General features: G+C 39.4%; 1 protein-coding gene and 1 long non-coding RNA gene across 7 annotated transcripts in view; one reads left to right on the forward strand and one right to left on the reverse strand.

The window, feature by feature from the left end:
- The window catches only part of PDE3B (phosphodiesterase 3B), a 109,838-nt gene extending 102,733 nt beyond the window's left edge, over positions 1–7,105 (reverse strand). For 2 of the 3 annotated variants that reach the window (XR_005106572.1, XM_037403092.1), the window contains exon 1: positions 5,808–7,103. Coding sequence is in view for 1 of the 3 variants with exons in the window: in XM_037403092.1 (XP_037258989.1) it covers positions 5,808–6,917 (1,110 nt within the window). In the remaining 2 variants the exon portion in view is untranslated. Of the gene's footprint in view, positions 1–5,807 lie in introns of all 3 variants that reach the window. The other variant, XR_005106573.1, reaches the window with a different exon arrangement.
- Positions 7,106–7,393: 288 nt separating this feature from the next.
- Positions 7,394–27,425, forward strand: LOC119154602. Of its 4 annotated transcripts, none has more exons than XR_005106500.1 (4): positions 7,394–11,850; positions 11,942–11,997; positions 15,046–15,120; positions 20,442–27,425. It is a non-coding gene; the product is annotated as an uncharacterized LOC119154602 (long non-coding RNA). The 4 variants fall into 4 exon arrangements; XR_005106498.1 differs by having other exon boundaries at positions 7,394–7,624; positions 11,692–11,850; positions 15,046–27,425; XR_005106499.1 differs by having other exon boundaries at positions 7,394–7,624; positions 11,695–11,850; positions 15,046–27,425.
- Positions 27,426–27,555: the final 130 nt, after the last annotated feature.

The raw sequence follows: 27,555 nt of genomic DNA on the forward strand, positions 1-27,555 counted from the left end.
ACCAGCGGAAAAAAGCTTTTTTTAAAAATACAACTTTCCTATCAAGTGTCAAGTAAGGCCCCATGCTTTAACAGAATTCCCACCCCCCAGTTCTGGTATTCACTCATGAAATACATTTACTTATGTAAAGTTCAGCTCGCACTGCAGACTTGCTCCATGTTGGGGCATATTCCATAGGGTCTCTTCACTTGCCACTCATTTTTTTTTTCATAAAACTTGCTGGAATTTGGTATCTTTGAAAGTTCTAAGGCCATAGTATTCAGTCAGTTCAGTTGGTCAAGTTTAGGATGGTACTGTCAGGCATATACATGCACACACATACACTGTGTCAAAAGATGAGTCTCCTCCTCAGGAAAATAAACCTGACTCCTTGTAATTCTCTTCCCTTTCATATTTAACCTCACAAAATACACTGTTCATGAACTGCAGCATGGAGGCTGTCCTCTTTACCATTCTAGAGACTCCCCTAGGAACCTTTTGTTCCTCATCCCTACAGTTTTCTTTCGTAAGTTTAAAATACCTTCCTAGTCAAAGCTGAAAATTAGTACTTTATCCAATTTATCCTGTTAGTTTTCTTTGACACAGTCGATCATACAGTTCTTAGAACCTTCTCTCCCAGCTTCCTCCATTACTTTCCTACTGGCGCTCTGGTCACTCCTGTATCATGCCACCTTCACCTTCCTCCAAATTTCTCCAATATTTCCACAGCAGTTGTCTTTGATCTCCTTCTTTTCTCCTTTTACCTTTTCTTGCCAAGAAACCACACCTGCAGAAACAGTCAACACCCTTCGCTCCACTGACAATTTAAAGACATGTTTATTTCCCTGCTTTTAGTGTACTTTTCTGTCCAGAACATGAGCTGTCACCAAGCCTTGGATATCTAAAAACTGGCTTAAGGTAAACTTAGCTAACAGAGTTCTTAACTGCACTCAGTCTCCCTGAGGGCATTCTTTGTCATTCTCTGTGAACCAGAGTATGGTCCTGGCAGTGACTTTGCCAGAGGATACCATCTTAAACTCTGACCGATCTACAGGTCTCTATGGGCAGACCGTGCTCAAGTAATCCTTTCTTTGTGGTATAATACTACAAGAATATAACTTCAGGATGAAAAAAAAAAAGAAGGTGTATATATTTGTGTGTAGAAAAAGTATGCAACTCTTCCCAAGAGTCTTCTTATTTCACATTTCAACTACTGCAAAACATTTTGTCAGGGTCAGAGAAAACCAGACAGAAACAATATAATCCTACATATCTTAAATACGGTTGGAAAAACAGTCTTCCAAGACTGTTGCTTTCACCATGTAGTCCTTTCTCTTTGTGTATTCCCTGCATTCAGTCACATCCCATTGAAATTGACTACATTTACAGCTCAACACACACATTTTTACTTTTATTTTCCCCACAAGACAAACAATAAAAACCCAATACGAAGATTCTGTTAACAACGGAAACAAATCCTGACATGCAGGTACACTTGTGGTAACAGACATTGTAATCATTAGGGGATAACTTAAAATCTCAAAAGAGCTATTTTGTTAAATACAGAGCAAGATGACTTACATTTTATGTTATTAGCTGCAATCAACAGGTAAAGGCTCACATGTTACTAGGCTGCAAGCAGTATCTGAGTGTAACAATTTTAAGACACTGTAGAATACACATTAACAGACAGTATCTGCACTAGAAAATTTATCCCCCAAGTACTTAAGGACAAAGTATAATCTATTTCACAAATAGGTGACACTGATCTAAATTGTCTAAGAAAATAAGGAACTGCATTCATTTCAAGTTACGTATTTTAGACTTTTCAAATCAAGTCCTGATCTTCCTAAGCTAACGCTCCAAGGTACAAGATAGGTTGGAACACAAACTGGGGAAAGGTGGCAGTCAATTCAACAACCAACCTAACCACAGGACAACTGTTCTGTGCAACATGAAAGGAGTCTATCCATGAAATACCCCAGCCTTCCTATGTGTTTGAACCTAGTCAGGTAACTAGGAAAAGTATTAGCTCTGTTTGCAGACTGTTTTGGACACACATCCTACATATTTAATTAGGAAGGCCTATTCTCTACTCAAGGAAGAATATAAATTTTAGAAACCACATACTCTTTCTGGATCTGAGAAGTTCCTATGTATGAGTTCCTACACACAGTTATTTGCTCTCAAATACATATTCATCATCATGTTAAAGAATAAATAGCTTTTACTACAATATTTTTCAGACATAGAGTGTTTAGAAAATCTGCAACACTGAAAAGCACCTTTTAGATTCCCAATTCGTATACAGCTTTCATGTGGGGGGAAAAAGAATTAAGAAAAATAACAAAGTGCTAAATAGACAACAATCAATGAATATAAATCCTTTGATACCAGTAGTGGTAGGTACAGCTATGAGATTAGCATCCAATTAATACATATAATCTAAACATAATCTACACAAAATTTATAATACCAATTAATACTGCAGCCATACTGCTAATAAGCAATTCCTCTCTAGGTCCAGGGCAAATACTGAAGTAAGAATATAAAAAGCCTGTTTACTGCTAAAATCATATGCATATCTGTGAGCAGGATAAGTGTTAATGTAGTAGTTCAGAAAAGACACTGTATTTGCATAATTTTTAACTCTTGATTTTAGTCACATTGCTTCCTTCTATGTGTATGTTTAATTTTTTTTAATAGCTTTTAAGTAAATCTTTAAATTTTTATGTGAGTATAATCTATTCAAAACTCTTTCCCACCACCTCAAACTACATTGGTAGCCACATGTACTACAGAAAAGCCATACACAGCATGAATTTGTAGACTTTGGTGGCTAAACTAAGCATGAACACTCATATAAAAGGTAAGAAAAAGGTAATTAATTTTATCAACCTTCCAGCTTTATAGCTGCCGTACCTGTTCAAGTACAGAAAGCAATAATCTAAATCTTTGTCATAAGGATTGCTCAAATTAGTAAGCATTTACAGGACTGTGCTCACAGGGCCTCTTTCCACTTCTACCCCAGAAAAGAGCAATAGCTCCATCCAGTTCCAGTGTGCACACACTACTGGTTGCACATACCTTTGTGTGTTGTCCCCACTCTCACCCTCCATGCACACAAACCCCTTACAGTTTCTGGCTTGATCTTATTTATGAAAAAGAACAGTCAGGTCAGTATAATAATTTTCTCATAGACAGAGAGCCCGACAATTTCAAACAACAAGCATCTGGAAACTTAAGGTCAATACTAGTATTCCCTTTTTTCCTCAAAGAGCAACTAAAAATCTACTCAAGAGGAAAGTTTTTCACAATGAGAACAATCAGCCACTGGAATAACCTTCCCAAGGAAGTGGTGGATTCCCCAACACCAGACACTTTTAAGATTCAGCTGGACAAGGTGCTGGGCCACTTTTCCTAGGCTGTGCTTTCACCAGGAAAGGTTGGACCAGATGATCCTTGAGGTCCCTTCCAACCTCGTATTCTATGATTTGATACATCTGCCTTTTTTGTTCTTAAGCGCCCCTGCTTGCAGAGGTTCATATAAACCTCTGCATACAAGAGGTTCCTAACAATCATACAAAATACTTTGAATAGAATCACAATAGCAACTTAGCTCTCATTCATCAAAGTATTCCTGTCACGGTGAACCTGCAGCACATTCCTTGTACTCTGCCGACCCTCCTAACAATGCTCATTGAACTCACTCTTATAACATTAATACTACAAAAGAAATACTGAAATATTTTAAAATTATCTGCAAAATGTGCATTTAGTCCTTAAAGAAAACACGTATAATAAATGCTCTCTGGAAAGCATTAAGTGCATACACATTCCTTCTGTTTCAAGAAAGCAATAAAAAAAACTTGTAGTGTTTATTCAAATAAAGTCACACATTATGGACTTAGTTCTTCCCCCCACCCAAACAATTGACACTTTATCAGCTCTGCAATGTCTGATCTCTCTCCAAGTCAGACAGGAGATCAGTGGATTTAACCTGTGTTATGCTTATAAAATGCTACGCAAAACGCATATCTCTGAATACCACTTAAACTCTGCTTCATAAAGGACAAATATTTATTGTAAAGTATAATAGACTATTAGGAAAGCAAAGAACTTCAGATCTCTTTGTTGTTTCTGTTCACTTCTAGTGATAACAAAGATATCAAATTCTGGAAGTCTACCAAACAGTTACATTTTATCATGAACACGTATGATTTAAGTACTGCCAATAAATTCTATGTATTTAGTTATGGTTGACATTTATGATGTTACTTAAAGAATAATAAATGCCTTAACTTGAAATATGCGCATACCTTTAGGAAGTGAGCCAAATATCAAAGGGAGCATTTAGTACGTTGCATAAGAACAAGTATCTTCTGTTATCTAGAAAGGTTAATGAAACCACATTTTCTGAAGTTTTTGTACTGCAGACAAATGTGGCAGAAAGACAGCATTTACTATCCAGAAGGGAACAGAGAAAGTAAATTACTACACAATATTCCCTACATACCTTAAACACTAGTACAGTAATTTAATGTTTGTGTCACAGTATGCATTAGATAGCTCATTCAGTAAGTTTCAAATTATTTCTGAAGGCTGTTACAGCATACTTGCATTTAACCTTTTATCCAAAAACAATTACCGCTGTATTATTCTGTTGTGCAAATGCAGGGAAATAAATGCTTGAAAACCACTCACCATTTCAGATTCACCTCGTATTTTCTCAGACCTGTTTCACTGACAATCACAAGAAGTGCATTAAGGAATACACGTCAAAGCAAAATTAGAAAATTTAATTTAGTATCCATGGATTTCAGCCACAACCTTAAGTAGACAGGGGCCTCTGCAGCAACAATCCCTTCTCAGAAACTGTTCCTTTGCACGTTTATTAAATACACTCCCCTTATTCTCTCTCCTATAACGGTCTGATAATCCACTTGCAGCAGCCTCAGGCCAGTTTCACCGGCGACACAACTCGATGTACTTGCAGTTCACGTGCAAGTTCCCCACATAAAAACAAACTCCACACACACAGATGGAGGGTTACGCTACAAAAAAACAGACTCATTGAAAAGTTTTCCGGGAGGTAGAAACCAACAGAGTTCCATTCAAGAAAAGTGAGCGTTTCGGGAATCCCTCCAGACTCTGCTGAACAGCTCTCTCTTCAGTAAAAAGGAGTTTCTTAAATCTCATCAACCCAAACCTAACGTTAATTTACGTGGAACGAGGAAAAGAGGGCGAGAAGGACAGAGAGAAACAAGACACAGCAATCTGCAAGGCAGAGGGACAGCTGCCACTCAAACAACGCCAACATTTGATAAATAATACCCCTCAAAAACTGGTACTTCTTTAGCACTCAACAATCATTTTGTCGACAGAAAAATGGGAAGAACCAGAAGCGCCAAGCAGCTAGAAAGCTGTGGTTTCTTTCTCTCATAAAGTCTGCCAGAAGCGGAGGAGGTGTTGGGCTTCAGAAAAGAAACAAAACAGCAAGGTATCTGATAGCTGAACATGTTTCGTTTGGTGGTTTGTTCTAATCAATAGGAACTACTTTTTAATATTTAAGATCATATGAAAACCGAGCAAACCTTCTGTCCTATAGCAAATACATTATTATGATATAGCTTCTATACAGACAGAAAGGATTATACCAATTCTGCAGAACAGAGTCGAGAAACCCACAGACGTAACACTTGCCTCCGTTCCTCTAACAGGAGTTTGCCAGTTAGCAGGCATCCAGCAGAGACATACACAGCAGTTAGGAAAAGCAAGTGGCGTTCATTTCTCAGGAAGTTTCTCCTTCCAGTTTCGAAGACACCTACCTGCTCTCTGGAAATGCAAGGCAACGAGGGTCTCCTAAACATTTTGCAGCTGCCATAGTAGCTGGCCGAAGTCTCGCCTAAGGATACGCAGCTAGACCTCCTCCTGGGTCGGATCACAGGCACTTTTTCCTCCACGCTGGGGAGCCGTGGGTGGTGATGATGCTGGTGGTGCGCTCCTCGGCTCTGAGCCGAGAAGATGCCGTGCTCTCCGCCACAGAGTGCTAGGAGGCAGCCTGCCACCCCAACCGAGCTGGCCAGCAGCGGTCTGAGGGCTGGGGGGAGCGAGTGAAGGGTGGTGAGCGACAGCAGCCACACCAGGCTGGAGAAGACCAAGACGAGGAGGCTCCGGCGCAGCTTCAGGGAGCTCTGCAGCAGGGTCAGCGCTGCCACCGAGCCCAGCACCGCCAGGAGCCTGCCTAGGACCACCTGAGGCTCGCCGAGGGTCTGGGGTTCCTCTTCATGTCCCTCGGCGGGCAGCAGCCACTGCAGCGCCACGAAGTCCCCCGAGTAGCAGCACACGGGAAGCGCCAGCAGCCACCAGCGGGTCGTGCCGCCGCCGTGCTCCCCGCGCCTGCCGGCGGCGAGGTAGCAGGTGAGGAAGAAGAAGGCACAGGCGATGCTGAAGAGGGGGCTGAGGCAGCGGGACAGGCACAGCAAGGCGTGCAGCGGCCGGGGGCTCCGCCAGCTGCTCCCGTCCTGCTGGCCCCCGGCGCTACCCCCGCCGTGAAAGGCCAAGAGCGAGAGGACGGCGGCGGCCAGGGCGCCCAGGCTGAGCAGAGCCCAGGAGGAGGAGGACGAGGCGGCGGTAGGGAACAGCAGCAGGGAGAGGAAGCTCTTCGGGGGGTCCTGCCTCAGGGGGGTCGCGCAGCTCTTCACGTAGCCGTTCCGCAGGCTTTCCGGGCTGCTGCCGCTGCCGCCGGGGAGCGCCAGGGGGGCGGCCGCCCCGCCGCCGTCCGGCTGCGGGCAGTGCTGCGGGGGCTTGCTGGGTCCGTGGGGGCAGGCGGCCGCGGCTTCTCTCTCTTCCCTCATGGTGGTCGGGGACGCGGGAGGGGGCAGTACGGGGGAGAGGCGCGGGTCGCGCTGGCTCCGGCCCGGCCGCGCCTCCCTCATCTCCTCAGGAGAAGGGCGCCGGGCTGAGCCGCCGCCTCCCCTTCGGCGGGCAGCGGCGTCCGCGGCATGGTGGGCGAGGACGGGAAAAGAGAGAAAAGGTAAAAGTCTCGCTCGCCCGCTCGCTTTCCCCAAGCGGATCCCGCGGCGGGGACTCGCTGCCGCCTCCCAGCGCTCGCCGGCAGCAGCGGCCGCTGGCGGAGCGGCCCCGGCGGGGGCGGGAGCGCGGCGGGGAACGGCCCCGGGCCGCCGGCCCGCCTCCCCTCGCGCCTGCCCTCGCGCCGCTGCACACGGCGCGCGCGGAAGCCCCGGCGGCGGCACGCGCCCCGGCAGGGGCCGCGCGCTAACTGCCACGCGCTAACGGCCGCGGGGGCTGGGCGGGCGGGGGAGAGGCGGGAGGCGTGCGCGGGCACGCGCTCCGGCCCCGGCGCGAGCCTCCCGCCCGAGGCGAGCCCAGGGGTGCCGGCGGGGCCGCGGGCCCGGCTCCCCGCAACGGCGGAGGGACCCCGAGGGGCTCTTCCCGGGCGTGCGCGCTCCCGGCGGGGGGGAGCGGACGCCCCCCCAGCTGCCGCTGCCCCGGCCCCTCGCATCTCGCCTTGCCGTGCCGCCCCTGGTCCGGCTCCAGCGCGCACCGAGTGCCGCAGCGGCTTCCCTTTAAGGACCGTCCCTCTTTTTTTTTTTTTTTTTTTTTTTTTTTAGACACCTGAAAAGTAAGTATGGGCGACAGTCATTTTCTACACTTTTTTTCCGTCTTTGTTAGCTTTTGTTAGCGAAGTTTCCAGCAACCTAAGGGCCAGGTTTCGTTATTTGCACAGCTAATCCCTTCGGAACGGATCAAACTAAATCACTTTGCAGCAAACTGTTGCAAGCGTTCGTCCCGCCGTCGGTGCAGACCGGCCCCCGACGGGGCTCTGCGCGGCGGCTTTGCTGCTTCGTCCCGGCTGTTTGCTTCTGGAAGAGCTGGGGCTTAGCACTTGCGAAACTGCAACTGTGCATCTTTACCTCGTTGCTTAAAATACTTGTTCTCTGCGCCACGTTTCCCCGTCGTGCTACGCTGCCTTACTAAAGCTGCTTTAGAAACCGGGTCTGTCGGTGGCTGCAGTTTTTGCTCGCGCACTGGAAGCGGGGGTTCCGGCCCTGCCGCCGTGCTGGGCCCGCGGCTGCCACAAACCGCCCGGGGGACCGGCGGGAAACGCGGCGTGCGGCGGCAGGGCCGCTTCTGCACGGAAGCAGGCTGGGGTAAGCAGTGATGTGTTGCTCAAAACGAAGCGATGGGTTTGCACGCTGTTGTGCACCACCTCCTGTTAGCGATACGCCCACGCTCCTTCCCCCCCCCCAAAAAAAGAAAAATTCTGTCCTGACTGGGTACAAGACCCGTGTTAAAAAGTCCTCAAAAGAGAAAACACAAAGTTCCTTTGCGGGTTATATTCTTACATTTACTTGCATTCGTATGTTAATGGTCTCGGTTGGGCACATTCAGTGTGTGTGTAAATGTTTTCAAGGCGGAGACATACCTTGCTGCTACGCACACATCCTTTATTTCTCAATTCCCTTGAATTCAGCTATAAATAAATGCATTACAGAAATAGTTAGATAGCGTCATCTTCATTATAACATCATATCTGAGCATATGTGTCAGTGGACAGTAGAAAGTGCCTAAGGAAGGACATTGTATGATCCCTTAATACCTGAATGCAACCGTCTGTGGCTTCAGCACTCTCAAAATCAGAAGCAGTGCCTTACTTTTAATGATTCTCAGTATATTTTTATTCCACAAATTTGTCCAGTCGTTGGGGTTTTTTTTCTAAGTCAATGTAGGCTTTTGGCAAGGGCAGAGTACGACAGGAAGAGGTCCTTGCTCAATGCAACCTGACTGCGTTGTGTGAAACGTGAGTTTGGGTTTTTTAAAGTTTCCTGTCTGGCTTAAGATGATATTCTTGCCATTTTGGTAGAGACAATGAACAGCTGCTCTCTGGTTACCTTCTCCCTTCAACTCATGATTTTGTATCTTGCCTCAGTCTTGTATTTTCCAGGTTGCAGAGTTTTAGTCCATTTGATTTTTTCATGTTACTATTAATGTCTTCTTTTAATTATTTTTTTTCCTGAGCACTGCTATATGGTTTTGGAGATGAGGAGACCAGGAGTTACACACAGTGTTGAAGACATAAAAGCAGTCAATATAATGGTTTTCATGTCATTATCCAGTTTTTTCCTTATAATGGCTGTCATTTATTTTTCTTGCTCTGTTAGGGAAGGGAGAAAGCAGATAAACTGAGCATTGTAGTAAGTTGCTCTGTTGAGCACTGAACAAATATTGAACATTGTTTTCATGGCATTAACTATATAGATCCCAGGATCTATTTTCTGACAGTTAACATTTACGTCCGCTAGATAGTTTTATAGGCAAGGATAGGATTTTTTTTCCCCTGTGTTTACAGTATAGTTCTCTACACTAAATTTCACCTGCCTGTGCACTCAGGATTGGGAGGCTGTGTGCAGATTCCCTCAGCCACCTCTGTTCTACTACTCTCAGTAAATTAGTACCAAGAGCATACTTCACCACCTCACTATTTATTTGTGTTCAGATCATTTATCATTAATTAATTAGCTTTTATTTCTGTGGCATGTCTGTGCAAAAACACCCTGAAGAAATGTATACACAATTCACTCAAATGTAATGGGAGTATAGTTGTTCTCTAGTAGCGCCACTGTTGCCTAACAGTGCACTTCCTAGCATATTCCAGGCCCCTGTCCTGAGAGTTTAGCAATCTAATCATGAACAATTGCAGTAAAAAGAAAACGTGGTTTCAGTAGTTTAGCATCTATCATAAATTAGAAGAACATTAACTAAATTTCTCCTTGCAACAGAATAATTTGTAGAATAAAGAAATACCTTTTCTTTTACTATTAAACAAATGCAGAAAAACATAAAATGTTTCATTTAAATTGGAATGAAGACATTAATTTCAGGGTAATGTAATTTTCTTGACATCTTCCAGTTTCACTAGCAAAAGAAGAGAAGTAGCTCAGTGATTTTGGTTAGTTCTTAAGGTACCATAAGGTTCTATGGCCTCGGCATACAAGGAAATGTCTTCAGTTGCTATTGGATATGCTTATAAATGAAAATTGGGCTATAATATTTCAAATTAATGAGTTATTGTTTTTATTGTCTATTCTTTGTTCCAAATCAGAATAACTAGAAAGAGCAGAGGGTACAACCATGACTCTCTTCGCTCAAGGCCATAATTTTGGCATCTTCTTTGGCCCACACATCCAGAACATGCTAAATCTTACCACATCCACTTGAATATTTCTAAGTTTTAATCATTCCGTTCTGTTTGCACCGCTCAATTTTTATTTTTCTTTTTTTTTGGTCAATGCCCTGGCTGCTTGTGCCCTGTAATCTTAGTATGCACAGGGATCAGCCCTGCTCAAAATCGCTGTGGTTGTCACTTCAAAGTACAACCAAGTTGTGGTCTTCTGTTCTTAAGACACGTCAAATACAAACATTTGATTATTCCTTCCTAATTTAGTCCTGTGATTCTGATCAGTTTCTCACTGTGGGGACAGCTTTTGCATCTGTTTAATAACTTTGGACATAGTTGCCCAGTTCTTCAGAAAAACATTTTGTGCTTTCCCTTGTACCAGCACAGAAGGGTTAATCAAATTCTAGAGAGTCTTCTTTAAAGTTTCTCTTCAACCCTTCCATGCTGTATTCATCAATGTAATAATAATAGGATCTAAATACTATTGTTTGTAATTGTGCCCAGATGGTAATCCTTGCCCTTTTTCCATGGGGAAAGAGATTAAGAATATGGTGCCTAATTTGGAAACTTTCACAGGGTAATATTTCAGGAAATTGAGACATATCAGTGTTTTCTAGATTCTCCTTTTAGTGTATCTCTGTGACAAAATTGTCTCAGATACAGTTGACAGCTTCTCAGGGACTGAACCTTATCTCGGCCAATATGCATCTGTTCTATTTGAGATTCATTTTTAATAACGGCCTTAGATGTAATCAAGTTCTTTAAACAAAGTGTCCTTTGAAATTGGAAACAAAAGAAATTTAAACCAGCTATGTGGTTTAAATAACTTGGCTTTCTAATCATAAGCTGGGATCATTTGCGTAGAAATTCTTGTGTATGACTGAAGAATGGGTAAATTGATGCCTTGTTCAGGGAACAATATCCTACTACCTGAAGCTGGGGTAGTGCAGAGGGCATATTTAAAAAAAAAAAAAAAAAAAAAGGTGGGAACAGGGGACATGTGTTGGAACTCTGAGTTAATAAGTTACTGCATATGCTGCTTTTCTTTCATTCATATCCCTGAGGAAGTTGATGTCTGAATACCATGGGTTTAATTATTTTTTCTTTGAATATTACAGTTTTAGAAGTTAATTTTTCAATTCATATAAAGACAGTTAAGATGATGCAGGCAGTAACTGTGTCAACTTTGTTATCTGTTTTACATCAGATGCTTGAATGAATAAAGAAATTGCATTGTTACAGCCCTAATCAGTTAGCAAAAAAGAAACAACAAACAAAATAAGTATTAGACTTCCAGAAAACCTATACAAGTCTGGTTCACTTGGGGAAATCAAAAGTCTTGACCAAACTTGAACGAAGGTTTGGAGAAACCCCAGCATTACGTATCATCTTTCTGAGTTCGTGTTCTAGCAAACACTGTGGCTGCTCTGTTTGGTCAACTGTAGAAACGTGCTGCAGCGAGGAACTAGAGCAGTTTGGGTGTTTTTGTATTTATCTGTGTCCTTTGAAAGCAGGCTGTGATATCAACGGCTAAGATGTTCGTATGTGCTCAGCACTGAAGGCCTAGAAGAGATCTGCAGTGGTTCACAGGCAACCTGGCGTAATGGAAACAAGTGGCTGAAGGGTACTGAGATGCAGTTACTAAGGGAATTAAAACCAAAAAACAACAGGTAAAAGAGGCTTCTTGCGCAAGTGTATTTACTATGCATGATGTCAGTATACTTGCAGTAAGATGGTGTTAATGTATTTGTCCTGTCTAAGGGTGGGAAAGAGATTCCAGCTGTATTCCACATGAAGCAGAGCACTCACTTTCAAAGGTAAGTTACATTTTGATCTTCATCATGTGGCAGCAAAGACCAAGTTACTACAGATTACATCTTTTAGTTTAATTTGTCAAAAACAGGCACATGGCAAAGAAAACTGGAAAGGAGTAGCAGAGAAAGTGGTTCCTTCTGTGACAAGACATCTTGAGTAGATATAGCACCTTTCTGCTTAAAAGGTGTGTGTGGTAGTGCTACAAGGATGGAGCCACTATGATATGCCATTGTTAGATGAGATTTCCCATTTCTGGCGAAGGAAAACTTCGGTCCAATGATCCAAGCTGTAGCTTGGCAGCAACAAACTTTAAGGAAGAATCAGTGAGTAACAGAAATACCGCATTGGCCTAATTTAACACTTCAGAAACTAGGACACAAATCTTGGTCTGGTCTCTCATTTTTTTTCTGGTGCCCGTATTTTTGTTTTTATGAAGAGAAGCGGCAGTATGCTGGCTTCTGGTGCTGTATGCAGATGCTTCTGCTGCTGTATTGTAAATCTACGCAGTCACCCTCCTCATCTGAACAAACCTGGGACTCTTCTGAAATGGACCAACACATGCATCTCCAGATAAGTATGTAATGATGTGCAATTCTACAGCTGGAATGTATTTTGGTCATACCTTACGTCTCACTTTAAAGGTGAAATTGTCAATAGACAATGATTTTTAATGTTTTACAAGCAGAATCTCTTGATGCTGATGTGATTTCAATATTCAGGCCACGTATGTATTCCTTCAAATAACATTAATAGTCTAACACTTCATATTAGCTTTATAGAAAGTTTTAAAGGAATTGCATAACTTTGTAAAACATCTTTTTTATGCAATATATAATGTATACATTTTAAAAAAAGAGTATTTGAGAAGTCATTCAGAAATAGGCATTTAAATAAAGGAGGAGGTCTTTAGCTGGTTCTTTGCCCAAGCTACCATGAATTTGGATGCTTATTTCTTAATAAAACTAATGGGATATCAAGTTTAAAAAACAGCTGCCGAAATTCTGGCTTTAAGATATTAGAGAACTGGGTAATTATATAAGGTACTGATTTTTTTACATGAGCTTATTTGGGGAATAGCAAGATAGTTTAATTTTTTTATAATAAAAATGCAGGAATTTGTCAAAAGTGAAATTTTTGCCAGGTTTCATTTTTTCAAAGCTAATATTCAAGTACAATTTGTCATTCTATGGTATAAGCAAAACTGAAGAGTAATAATAAAACAGAAAATAGGTGATGCTACATATGTAGCATCTCTCTGTAAGAAGTTTATGTTATGCTGAATCATGTTCTATTACAAAATCTACAACTTCAATTAAATTGCATTAAACTTAAAAATACATACTAATATTTCAATGGCAATTCGGTCCTTAACTTGCTAATAGATGTTTCTGTCTTGAATTGAAATAGAAGCATTTTATGCACTCTGCTCGTTAATAATACTAAAGATTCAGTCTAACTAGGGAGCTGGTTTGTTTTTTCACAGAGGTCTGACTTACCACATGAGCATCAGATGCATAAATATATTCTGAAAAAGATCAAAAATCAGTCCAAGTCAGGTCATTTATTGGGAGGGAGAGAGGAGAAAAGAGTAAGCTGAATCGCTCAGTCAGCTTCTCTCATTTCCACATCTTTCCAATACCCGTTTTATTGACCCTAAATCATTAAGACAGGTCCTTGTTAATTAACATTCATTTAAATTCTGTTAAATTGCTAAAATTGCATTATATTGGCAGCAGACGTAAAACAACCTAGTAGAGAAATTGTGCTGAGTTATACCTCTTCAGGGTCTGGCCTGTGTTTCAGCACGTGCTTGAGTATAACCTCAACTGTTTTGTCTGGCTGTATTATTTCATTCAGTTATGTGTATGAAATCCTTATAGGCCTTAATGTATTCAGAAATGCATCATACTCAATGCTTTCTTACAGTAAATACTGTAAAAGCTTGGACCTAGAAAGAACTAGTACTAACATATTCACTATTTCTTTTGTTCTTAATCAAATAAAACTGAAGCTTTGACTCAAAGTATCAGGCTGCAGATGCCTGAATAATAGTGCTTTGACAGAAAATATGTGGAAATATATGCAATACCTTACCTCTTGAATAAAAACTAAGATTATTGTCTGCAATATTAAGCATTCAAAGGTTATCATAAAGTATTATATACCATTATCTTGATTTCTGACATTGTTGGAGATCAATTTGGGTTTACCATTCAAAGTAATGATGGTCTAATAAGACATCTGGGTAAGCAAATGTCCAGAAGACGACATGTAAATGTAACTCTCCCGCACCCCCTGCCCCAAAAAGGAGGAGAAATGTATCAGAATTCTGTAATTGTGACTTAGTAACTATTTCTTCTGGAAATGCAACATGAGATTAATAAGAAATAGCAAAATTATGCAATTAAGCTAATTAGCTCATTAGTGTGGAAGTATTCTGTCATTCTAAGCACAGAAGGAATTCATCTGAATAAAAAAGCAGACAGCAATAAATTGTGGTAGGAGACAGAAATCGTCTCATTTTAAAATGATAAATTTACATGTTTCATGTCTGTCCTCTAAACCTAAGCACAGCACCAGTATTTCTTAGGCTAATTTTATTTCTATTAATTGTTAAGATCAAGTTTTTCATCATCCTTCTGTAACCTCAGCCTTCTATATTGCCGAGGAAGTCATGTAGCAAAAGTGTTCCAGTTTCAAACAACTTGCCTCAGAAATCTTTTCTATTTAAATCTATTTTTGTAGCTCCAAGTTACTTTTCTTCCCCTTACAATGCAATAAGCCCGTTTAGCATTCCTAATCAATACTGCATGCAGCTGCAGTAATTGATGAGCCTGCTCTTTTAGCATCTTAGCTGAAGCCCCCCTTCTCTCTCACTGCTGGCAGGTTATTGAAAGCAGCACCCACTGCATGCCTGTAGCTTAAGAAAACTCAGAGCCGTATCAGAAACTGCACACCAGCTAAAGGCGTGAAATGGTTTTGCAGCTCTGATGGGTTTGCTACTTTTCCTTCCTCTGTATGGCACAATGATGTATCCTGATTCTTTACAGGCATTGAGGCATTGTATTTAGCTGTCAATGGCAAACAGGTAAAGCAGACAGCAGTTTTACAAGATCAAGTAACAGGTAAGTGGCTTGATCATTTAACTCAGCTATTTTTGTGCTCAAAACTAGTGCTTATTACCTGTAGGCATGATGTTGCACCAAGAGGAAGAACAGTTGCATGTGAAAATGTATTTAAATGTTTCCAAGATGTTCCTTTTTGTTATGACTAAGAATAAATAGGTTCTTTTACAAAATATTGCTCATCTCTGTGGGGCTTACCCAAGCAGCAAAGACCAGTCCATCACAAAAAACCTCTCTTCCCCTATTGTTAACGTGTCTGAATTGGCTATGTAACCAAAAATGAGGGTATGCTATGGAAATCTTACAAATTCTGAATCTAGTTAATATACAAGTGTTTAAACTTCACTTGATTAAATTTTATGTGCTTATCTGTAGCTCAAATGCGTCCAGCGTTCTGGGGTACAAAGTAATCCTGTAGGAACAATCGGCCCTGTGCACTTTTTGATTCTTTCTTGTAACAGAAGAATAATAATTGACCTGCAATAACGAAAGCAATACATTTAGAAGGGTTCTTTTATTGCTTTGGAATTTTTCCTGCTTGAATTAACAGTCTGAAAGGATCTTGGAAGAGTGAACTGGACACAGCAATAGGTTTTACTGGAGCTAATTAATCAAACCCAGAAGTTTACATTATGATACCTTTGCACTTATGCTCAATTAGTAATAACTAGGTAGTAACAACTGATGCATAATATAACAAACTCAAACACTGTATCAGTGCAGAGCTACGTTTAAGTTTATATCATGAACTGATTTCTTATTTATCATGTACTTGCAATATCATGTATACCATTCCATAATGATTCCTGTTGTGTAAGACTTTATCGAAGCATGGAATAAAATCTTTAGGGTTTTTAGAGACCTGAAAATCTGTCTAGTTCAACCTTGGTGGAATTTTAATTACATTTGGAAAAAATGTTACATCAGTTGGAAGTTACATGAAACACACGCATCTCATTTTATTACAGCTGTTAGCGTAACACGGACCATGAACTGAGTTACAGAGGTTTTTACTTATTTAGCATTCAGGTTTTTTTCAAGATTAATAGATATTGCATAATGGATTTCACTGCTTCAGTATTCACAAGTGCTGATCTACAACAAACTACAGTGCTATGTTTACTTGATTACTCTTATTGCTATACTCAAATGTCTTCTTTACTAGAATTAGAATGTTTATTAGATGTGAATATTATGCTAATATATTGCAAGGGAAAAAAGCATAGCAAACAAGCAGTACAATTAGTAAATTAAGTGAACATGTACCTGTATTACCCTTTATTATTGTTTGCTTACTTGCTGATTTGTAAAATTTGCTGAGTTAGAATCTGTTTCTCTGTGACTGCTACTAATTATAAAGACTCTAATATTCATAATAGTTACTGCTTAGTACAAATGTGTGCTTGATAATGTTTGAAAGTTTGTGATGCCTGGCCACATCAGTTTTTAGTACTTAATTATTGTAAGGCTTATTGCAATGTAGTAGTTTCCTAAATGTAAGTCTCCTAGATGCATGCAACCTTTGGGATTTAAAACACTACACACTGCTTTCATTATCTGATATATAGGAATTACAAAAAAAAAATCTATGTACCAGGGGGTTAGCCAAATACCAAAGAAGCTGAGTGACGTACTTTAACTGTACTTGCTTACATCACATATTCAAATTGCTGCTGTTAATTCTGAGGCACTTCTATATTAAGATAAAACATCAGATGCCAGGTAGTTTTGGTAAAGGTTGGATTTAAACAATATTTTATATTCTTCAGTTTTGCCCTTGATTACTTACTGTGAAGTTACTTACACAGCCCTGTTTGTTTAAAATATTAGATACTTGGCATTTTTGCTTTTTTTAATGCTTAAATGAGGACTCTATCTGTTATACACAAACTTAATTTTGCTTTCATTTATTAACATGTCCCCTTGTCATGATTTGATGCATTTTTCATGCAAGTTCTGAGAGGGGTTGAAGGAAGAAGGAAAACGGCATTCCACTTTTAAGGAAACATTTAGTTAAACTTTCAATGCCTTCTGATACTTAGGGAAAAAAAGATACTCGTTTTCCAGACTCAATTTATATACTGTGTAGTTTAGGAATTGTTAAAATGTACACAGAGCAGTTACCTATCCTATCTAGTTACATCCCCAGCCAGGTCTCCTACACAAATAGGTCTGTACCAAATCTAACGGTGCAAGTAACATATTTCTGAATAGAAAAACGTTGAATTGCTGTAAAATATATTAGTCTGGCATGTAAATTAAAATGACTAAGGAACATTCAGGTTTTGAGTTGAGAGGCCTGATTCTGTACACTGCCCAGCAAAATAAAAGAACCTTAGATAGGCAGGAATGCTGCCTTAGTATGTATTTTTTATACTGAGGCTTTAGGCAATTATGATCTATAAACAGGATCATGCTTCTGAGAGGTCTAGCTAAAAGCCTTTGTTTTTATAGCAGATACAGAAATATATTGGCTTGGGACATAAATGAAATGAGTATATAATGGTTTATTATGCTATACGTAAGGTAACAAGATTCCAGTTGCCAGAGCAAGTACATTTGTTTTCTGTTTGTGTTAATCTGAAACACATATAAACTATTTTTATAAATGAACATGACCTTTTATAAGATGTTTGTGAAGTCAGGCCATGCTTTCCCAGCTACTCAGAAAGTCAGTCTTAAATGGCAAAATGTCTTACAGAAATTTAACTTACATGAACCTTAACCAATAGAATCAGGTACTTTCCATGTAATTCCGTGTTAATTACTTAATCACTGAACATAGTTCACAAGTGCAAATGTAACTTTTTTAGATGTAGAATATAAACAATGTGTTCCAAGAGTCAAAAGCCATTTCTTCTGATAAGAAATCTGTCATCTCCCCCGCCTTTCCCCCCTACCCCTTTCCCCCCTCTTTTTTTCCATATAGATAGGCTATGGGGCTCTCTAAGGGCTAGCTTTCTTTAAAAGCTTCCTGGATGATTAATAGTACACTTATACTTTGTTTGCATATAGGCAAGGATTCAGTGTTCTTTTTATCAGCTGATCTGTGTTTGAGTTCACACTGAGAGCTTATCTGTCAGATAATCTCATTGATAGCAGCAGGAGCATGCACAAGTGTCAACCAGCTGCATAATGGCAGTGTGACAATAAGCGCAATACTCTCTTACTCAGTTGCTCTGAAACATCTACTGATTCAAAATGGTCCTTCATTTCATGTAGTACCCGTGGTGTGTGGAAAGCTGACTCCCAGCTTTGAAACTTTTTCCATTTTTTTTACAGCTAAGAGAGTTTTAGCTACTGCTGGTATTTTTTTTCTACTCTGTTTAGGTTCTGCACTGGGGTTTTGAGAGGTGCGTTGATCTTGGCAATTGTTTTTTAATCTCAGATAACCATTCCCTTTGCTCTGATAGCCTGTGTTCCTGGGAAGCTTTGCTTTTTGTCCACTGAGGTCATTAACACCGGCTTCAGGAGTATTTGTTAATTAGGTTTGTGGGTTCTTCAGGACCAAGTAGCATTAAAATAGCTTATTATCCTGTTAACACAACTGAAGAATTACTTGTGAACACCCTGTTTCAGTCAGGATGGGAAAGAGCTGTACTCTAGACAAAGATGAAACCCCATACTTGGGACATTCTAATTCCTGAGCAAGGCCTTAGCAGTGGGTCAGCTCCATGACCAGTGCGGCAATTGAAGAAGCTTGTCAGACCTACAGCTTCATGCTACCGGTCTTCCAGAGAGCTCTAACACAGCGTATTGCCATATTATCACATTCTTAAGGAAATGATCTCCCTGTGGTCTAGACCTTCACCTCCTCTCCGTGCTTCCTAAGTATGTTCCAAGGCTACTTTTCTGAGAACTCCTGGGTTACTTGTGCTCCATAAAAGACTGGGCTTCTCAGCCTCGCTTCAGTTCCACATTTGGAACTACCTTGTGTGCTTCTCAAACTGCATCCACAAGATTTTTCACCATCTGGTGACCTTTATCAGATTACTGCCCAAAGATTTTTGCCAGAAGTTTGACACTCCAATTATTGAGGGTCATATGTCATGTAGAACAATCCTGCAAGCCTCACTTGACGCAGCAGGGACGGCAGTCTGTGCTTTCACCTCCTTATTTCTTAGGCAATTTTCTTGGCTTCTGTGTTTCCAGGGAGAATAAAACAATTATAAAGAAAAAGGTTCTTTAACATCCATTCTAAAGGAGCGATATGGACCACAAAGGGGTGTAAACTGGAACACTGTACCGTAAGCAAGCAGAAGTAGTAGGAAATAGCTTACTTTTCTACTGGTTGTTTAGTGAAGTTTTGACCTTTTTTTGAATTATGGACTTTTTGTCGTTGAGTCTGAGCAATATTATTCTTGGAATGTTCTTCTGATTACCCATTCTTCCAGGTCTTTGTAACAGATGCTTGCTTGCTTAGCTAGAAGTTGTCCTTGGGTGACTTGAGATCAGAAGGACGCATGCTGTCCTCCCCAGAAGTATAGTGTATCAGCTAGCAATCTGCCGGGTTCTTGAATGAGCCGGAAAACAGATTAGGTCTCTTCAGGCATTCATATCACAAGCAGGAAGTCCATGACAAAGTTCTGGAGACTTCTACAAGAATGTGGTTAACCAAGAACTATTCTTCCCATGGACACCAATAGGAAATGCCATGCTTTTTACTCAAGTGTCTTCCAGTCCCTTTTGTAATCACTTGTTAGAGACAGATGCATTGTCAACCACGCATATGTTTTTTAATCTTCAGAGTTATTTTGAAAGATAAAATAGGACAGCGATGATCATTCTGATTGCTAAGGATGAACATAAGGCAGATCGGACATGATTTCAACTTTTCTGTTCAACTTCTCCGTTCAACTTCATTATTGAAATCCTTTTTCTTTCTTTTAAATGCCTGTAAATGCTTTTGGGTTTTTTTTTTTTCCCTTCAGAGAAATACCCTAATTAATAGAAGAACAAATAAAAGGCAAATTGAATTGGCAAAGTAGACTCAATTTGCCATGTGATACACAGAAAAGCTAATTTTCCTTTCCCTGGCCTCATCGTCTGGAATTCTGCTCTATTTCCTGGATGGCGCTGGGCTCCTCTGTCAGCTCAATCTATCTGACAGCTGTTTCAGCACTGTGCTTCCAGGCTGGTGGCTTCTTGTTTTTTGTTGATACTATAGTATCTTGAAGGGTTTGTTAATATTTTTTCCTCCTTTATGTATTAGTTTTCAAGTAGGATATGAATGTTATAGTTGTTTCCTCTGTTTCTGAACAATTTTTGAGTGGCCAGAAGTGGTACTTGAGCTTTGAAGTGTTTGTGAATGTTCATCACAGGTCCGTCATAACTTACACTAATCTTGGAAAGAGGCATGCATTGAGAAAGAAAAAGATGGAAGAAGAACAACACATGCAAAGCTAGAGATATGTATATTAAAACTGTTACCAACTGTTTAAAGAAAAGACCTTAAAATGGTGATCATGTGTATGTGTGTAAGTGCAACTTAAGAAATGGCATTTCCTGAGCTGAGAAACGTTCTATGAAATTCACATTCACTTCACTTGGTAATGAGTTCATCCGTGGCTAGAAACCAGAGAAAGTTGGTCAATTTGATACCAAAGCTCAAAAGTCTATTAAAGGAGAGGTAAACCACTCCTAAGCAATGAAGTATTGCTGTCATTGCACTTGTATGCTACAGTTGCACAACACCGTATGATTAAAACCTTTTGCAAAAATACGAATGTGCATAATACATTTGTCATTCTGTCAAGTCCTGTAGTGTTTTTTAAATTTCTTTTCTTCTTTGTGGCTAATCAGATTTGAGCCAAAACCCAGAAGACCATTCACAAATATGTTGCTGCAGGCAACGTTAATCTAGATGAATTCTTTAAATTCACAAAGCAAACGCTATGATATGAAAATTCGAGTTATACATACATACCAAACAGTTTTCAATAAAAGCAGAAATAAACTGTATATACATTCTTGATTTGATTTAAATGTGGCAGTACTGACTTCCATGGTCAACATGTCATCTAAGTAAAACTGTGGCTATACTGAAGTCAGTGAAAAAAATTATAATGATATAAAGATTGTAACTCAGTGAATTTTAAAACTGAGGTTGAATATATTCTGAAGAAATGATTGATGAGTTTAATTTGCATTAGAAATATATATTGATACCACTTCAGTAGAAAGCTACATTATGAAAGGGCAAGCCATATATCTGGGTGAAAACTGGTAATTATTGATAAGGAAGCAGTATCAGAGCATACTTCAAATTACATTGTGTAAGTGGGTTTTGGATAAGATCCTAAACAAATTTACTTAATGTTTAGCTTTAGTGGTGAGAAGACTATTTTTGTCTGAAACTAATTAAATAATGTGTTTTCAGTATTGTGTAAAGGCAATAGTGAGAATACAGAATCTGATAAAAGGAGCATTCTGTTTGAGAGTAACTTATTTGTAACTTTCACCTATGTGATTTTGCACAATATTAAGAAGAAATACAAATCCATTCATATTCGCTGCTCACTGTGAAACAAGGAGGTACCCAGGGCTTTCTGCTAATTGTCTTAACGCATTTCAGAGTTGCATTACAAAAAATTGATAGCCTCCATCACTGGACACTTTTCAAAATCCTAAGGTACATATTCAATTTCCAACCTGGAAAATAATCTTTTTGGGTTTATTAATTATTTTAACACTGTTGAAAGGGTCTACACAAATGCAAAGATAGTCTTCTGATTTCATGCTCTGTGGTTTGGGGTTTTTTATTTCCCTCTTCAAGTATGAAATCTTCCATTTGGTAATACCTTTTGTCTGAAGAATAATTTCTATTCATTTAATGATGTGATAAACACAGCTTAAAACTTTTTTGGTGCCACAAAATCTGTTGTGAACGAGGCATCTGTAGTCACAAATTTATTTGATATATACTTCTTGAAATCCAAAACAGATGTGCAGATGTGTTGAGTATATAGTGTTATGCTAATAACTACTGCAGAGAATTTTAGATACTCACTAGCTAGTTTCAAGACAGGGTTGTATCGATGTGGTCTGGAATTAATTTGGAGCCCTTCAGGCCCATCACTGAATCCTTCCATGGACCAGGCTTAAAAGCCAAGAGTTGTGCCAAATACTCTGCATTTAGAATTATCCTTACATCAATGGAATTTGTTCATAATTTAAGCACGTATGATGCACTGTCTGAGCTCAGTGATCTGTCAGAACGATTGCAGACAATGGACGTTACGCTGCCAGAAGCTCTCTCATTTGTCTGGACAGGCTTAGATTTCTGCTTGCATTGTTGTTAGTTTAAGAATATGTGCAATAAAGATGGCAGTGCCAAATAAAATTTGTACTATGGAAACAGGGATATGCATGACAGCAAGGCTGTTAAAATCCATGTAGCAAAACAAGGAACTTGGCAAACAGTAAAAAATCCTGGCTGATGATAGCAAGAGTTTTAAGACTAAAGCTTACTCAAACATCTGTATTTTTCTGCATATTAATTCTATATTGTAGTCGTTCCTAATCAAAAACTGAATCCATGCTAAGAACGGGCTGAGTCACTTTTTGAAAAGTGTGGTCCACAAATACCAGGATTGTTGCTTAAATAGTAACTGACTATTACAGTAAGTTTAACTCTCCCATAGAACCTGAAAATGCCTGTAAGAAGTGTCGCAGGAATCCTTAATGTCTTGCCAGGAATAGTAAGTCATTCCTAGGGTCTTTTCTCTCTCTCTCTTTTTTTTTTTTTTTTTTCTTTTATTTTTTTTAAGGTAGTTTAATAGCCTCTGGCAAACTTATTTCTGTATGTGAATGTATTTCCATTTTCAAGCAGAAACTTTTGGCAGTAATAGATGTGCCATAAACATTGTGAATGTTTTATTGTGTGATCTACATATAAGTACTTATTGTAAAATATTTATGAAATATAAATGCATAAATAAGAAGGTAATACTTTGTCTAGCCATTAATTTAATATGACAATAATGTCCATCATAAGGAAATGGAATCCATTAGTGGTCACGTGAATTACAAAGGCTTTATTTCTGTATCACTCTGTTATTTCCAATCTGAAAGAACTATATTTAATCTTTTCATAGGTAGAAATTTTGAAAAATTTCATCACTAATATAACTGATACAGTGTTTGTTCATGAACTTGTGCATCAGTCATAGATGTCTGTCTCAAAATGTTATATATCCCCTCTTGAATGTTTGATGACACTTTGGTTTTGATTCAGGTATGCTCAGTCAAAAATAATTCCAACAATATGAATCAACAGTAGCAAATAATATATATTTGAAAGTTTTTATGCAGCTCTCTGCTCACTGAAATTATCTTTTGTCCTCAGCAACTTAAAACAATAACTGCCATTCTTTTTCATTGAAATAAAAAGCTTAACAAAATTTCATAACACTCCAATAATGTATTTCATAATAATCCCATAAATTATGATAACAGTTCTTCAGTTAACTTTTGGTGACTCAGACAATACTATATAAACTGTTTAAATCACAACTTCTAGGCTAGCAAGCAATTTACAGCTCAAAATATATTCTTATTATACAGAAATCCATCCTCACTCAGAAAGAAGAAATAGATGTCATGCCCAAGAAATACCTAGCAATAATACCCATGTGAATTTCTCTCTAAATACATTTTAGTTTTTATTTGTAAATTCTTGTTTGAATAAAACTATTTCTGTGACCAGGATATGCTACAACAGCTCTTGTTTGTCCCAGGACCGGACATAAAGAGCTAGACTTTTTTCTGGAGTTCTCTTTCCACAAGGATTATTTCAGCCGCTTTCAGCACTGCCTGGTCTTTCCCAGCCAGCTTTGATGATCAGACACAGTTAGTTGCCCTGAAGGCCTGTCCTGAAAAGGATAAATTATGTCAGTTCACAAAAGCTATGGATTTTAAAAAATTAGGAATAGATTTGAAAAATTTGTGTAGTTAACATTTTTCATGACAAAATATTCCAGTATTTTATATTAGTCAGTCGTTTAAAAAAATGTTAATTTGTGGCAACACAAATACAAGACTGTCATAGAGAAAGAAATGTCTGCACCTCTACTGAAATTTGCAAAAGAGTAAGAAAGGAATTTGGTGTCGTTTATAGAGACAAGTTACATTTTCCCTATTTACAGTACTAAATACAAAACTATTTTTTTTTCTTTGTGAGCATTTTTGAGTTAATCTTCAAATTATTATAAAGACATGGACCTACTTTTAGAGCAGCTGTCAAATTTTTGCCCTCAGCCTTGACCTGATGAAAACATCATCAAATACGACCAATGTCGTACAAGAATGTTTACAATTAAGTAGTCTTTTTACCTTATAAAATATCTGTTTATGAAGTAAATTTATTACCTGCATTAAATCAAATACAGACTGTTCACACTGTCGAGAGAGTAAGATGGTTCTCAAAAAACTTAAGTCAAAACGTTCAGTACTGGAAGTATTATGACAATATACAATTTAATCTTAAGATTGATGAAACCAACCTTTGTACATGAAGCTGAAATGTTTGTATGTTTGTCAATGTGGGATAAGGGTGTTGGGGCCATTATTTAAACCCAGTTTTATTTTAGAGATTAAGATCCAGGTTTGTGGCATTAAAATCAAAAGACAGAAATTAATGACTTGAGAAGTGTAAGAGACTCTTAATGTGATTATCAACATGGTGACTTCAGACTAAATTAGATGTAAATGTAGTCCAACCACATACAGCATATCAAAATGAAGTTCATTCTCTTGATGATCGTTTTTAAGACAGTCTTGTACTCTGTTCAAGAAGAAGGTACCTACCCCCTCTCATGTTGGCCTAGATGACTGATCATCAAATTGACATTCACCACAATACAAAAAAGGGAGCAAACTGTACAAATTAAGTTCTTCCTGCGTCAGGATTTTGCTGTGCTTGTTTTCTCACATGTGATTTAAATAGGGATAGCATTGCTATAAAACCTTTGAGAGTTACTTGCCTAATGCAGCTCGCTCTGCGTTGCCACATGTTCTTGCCTATGCCACCTATTCCAGGAGCAGCCTGACTTTTCCTTGGCGGCTGAGCTTTACTTCATCCTTCCTCTTAATGCAGATTGACGGTGAGTGGTATTCCAAAAGGGGGCTTGGCGGAATGTGGCCTTTTCAGCAGACGAGGAGGCATAATGGCTTTGCCTTTTAGTTCCTGTATATTAATCTCCGCAGAGCAATGCCTGTCACCTCTCAGATGTCAGATGCTGCTTGTAACTATGCTGGAAACATGACACAGAACAAAATGGTATACATTTCTCTTGAGACTGTATATGTGTGGTTTAGGTTAGCTATTTTTTCACTGCTGCACTTTGTTTAAACATTGTATCAGCACTATTGCGAGGTGGCTTGAAAAGTTGTTTTGTCCATGAATTTGTCCAGTTGCTCTCTAAATACAAGAGGCCACAGTGTGTTCAGGTGCAAAGGTTTTCACAGCACAGGTATGACACGTCCCAGGAATTACCGCCTTGTCTTTGCTTGAACCTGCTGCTTTTAATGACACCAGCGCTGGAGGGAAGAGAGAAGCATCGTACCTATTCAGCATCTCTGTGCCAGTTGTGATTTGACGAGTGTACATCACCTTTCCTCCCTTATCTGTTACCTAGCCTGAAGACTTCTAGTCTTTACTGTGATTCTTTATATGAAACTATTCCATAATTTGAATTATTCTTTCTGCCTTTCCCAGTGTCTTCAGTACTGCCGCATTGTTTTAAGGTGGGAAATGAGAGTCATAGCGGGTATTCAAATCTGAACGGTGTCAGGGGCAGTATGGTTTTACACAGTGACACAGTAATGCTTTACATTTTGTTCTCCCTCCTATAATTTCTAACATTTAATTGGGTCCTTCCTGAGCTTTGGACATCTTTTTGTAAAGCTACCGATTGTGTCTTCATTTCTCTGAAGTGATCCTGATTATCAGGTTGCCAATTGTGCTTCTAAAACTGAGAAAACACTATTTTTCCCAACAGAGATGTTTTAGAAATAATTATTTAAATATGAGGATAGTTTTAGTTGTACTTTTCAGTCCTGTAGTCTCTTAGACAGTGATTTCTTGTACTATGTTGATTGCCGCTTGTCATTCACTTTGTTTCTCCACAATTAAATTTGTATTTCTCCAATCCTTTTCCTATGAATTCAAAGCTTCTGTAGAACTATGCAAGCACATCTTAATACTGGTGTTAGGACTGTTACCAAAGAAAACATTTGATGCATTTTCCTATAGATTTTAGTATTATAAAATGAATACTTATGCCACGGATAATTGGGATAGTTTTGTAGATATTTATTAATGGGTCAGATACAGCGGTAGCAAAATGAACGTGCAGTTGGCCCCCGCATTGCCTCATCAATGTGTCTTAGGGCCTGGAGAAAACATCAGTTTAACCAGCTTCATCTCTCACTATTGTTTTTTCTGCTGTGTCTATCAGCTGCGTCTGTGTTACCGTAGCCTTTTGTCATGTGGATTTTTATCTCCCATGAAGCTGTCTAAAACTGTCAGATCATTTCGTGCAGGCCACTGTACCACCATTAAATACAGCAAGGGTGACGTTTTCTGAAGTGCAGAGGTCAACATAATGCTTACGTATCACTTAAATTTTACTGAAACTCTCGTTTAAGGCCTTCATTCAAATTTTCTAACAACTTTGAATAACTGACAAACCACTAATTTCAGGAACTGCCATATTTGGGTGAAATATATAAAAAATGCATCCTTTCTGCTTTGATGCCTTTATTATCCGAAGAGGAGGTCTTTAATTTTGCCTTGCTCATTCCTTTATCTCATTTTGTATTTAAATATTGTACTCTCGGTTCAAATACATCAGCGGGAAATAGGTTGGGTGCTTTTTCACACCAGTGCACTGAGGTGTAATCAGAAAGAGATTACAAACCCACTGGCTGTAGCCCTGCCTATGGAGGGCTCATACTGAAGCCTAAAGGGCAAGCAGGAGCATTCAGAAGGAAGTGAATGACTTCCTTCCGCCGTAAGCACTTCCCCTTTCTAGAGATTATTTCTGCGTCTGACATCCTCTTGTGCTGCTGCCTTGGGAATATGGTAACAGTTGTGCCGCCTGAAGCAGCGGAGCACAGCTGGAGTGCCATTCCATGCCACCCTTCCGGCGGTCACGTGACCCGAAGCCATTTGCTTTGGAATAAATTTTTAATAGCTGGACATCTGGTTAGTTTGGTTTTTAATATATTTTTCTATCAGTTTAATAAAAGAAAAAAATATTACTCGGGAAAAGAGTTATTTAATAAACCTCTACAATAGTTCATATAGCTTCCAGAAGTTCTTAATTTATACAGCTTTTACCACTTTTCTGTGGGAAGTTTTACAAATCCTGTCTTTTTATCACTAAAAGCGTGGTTCCCAGCGTTATTGTTGTACACATACGGAACAACAGA

This window comes from Falco rusticolus, chromosome 10 (assembly GCF_015220075.1).
Source record: "Falco rusticolus isolate bFalRus1 chromosome 10, bFalRus1.pri, whole genome shotgun sequence".
NCBI classification, from domain to species: domain Eukaryota; kingdom Metazoa; phylum Chordata; class Aves; order Falconiformes; family Falconidae; genus Falco; species Falco rusticolus.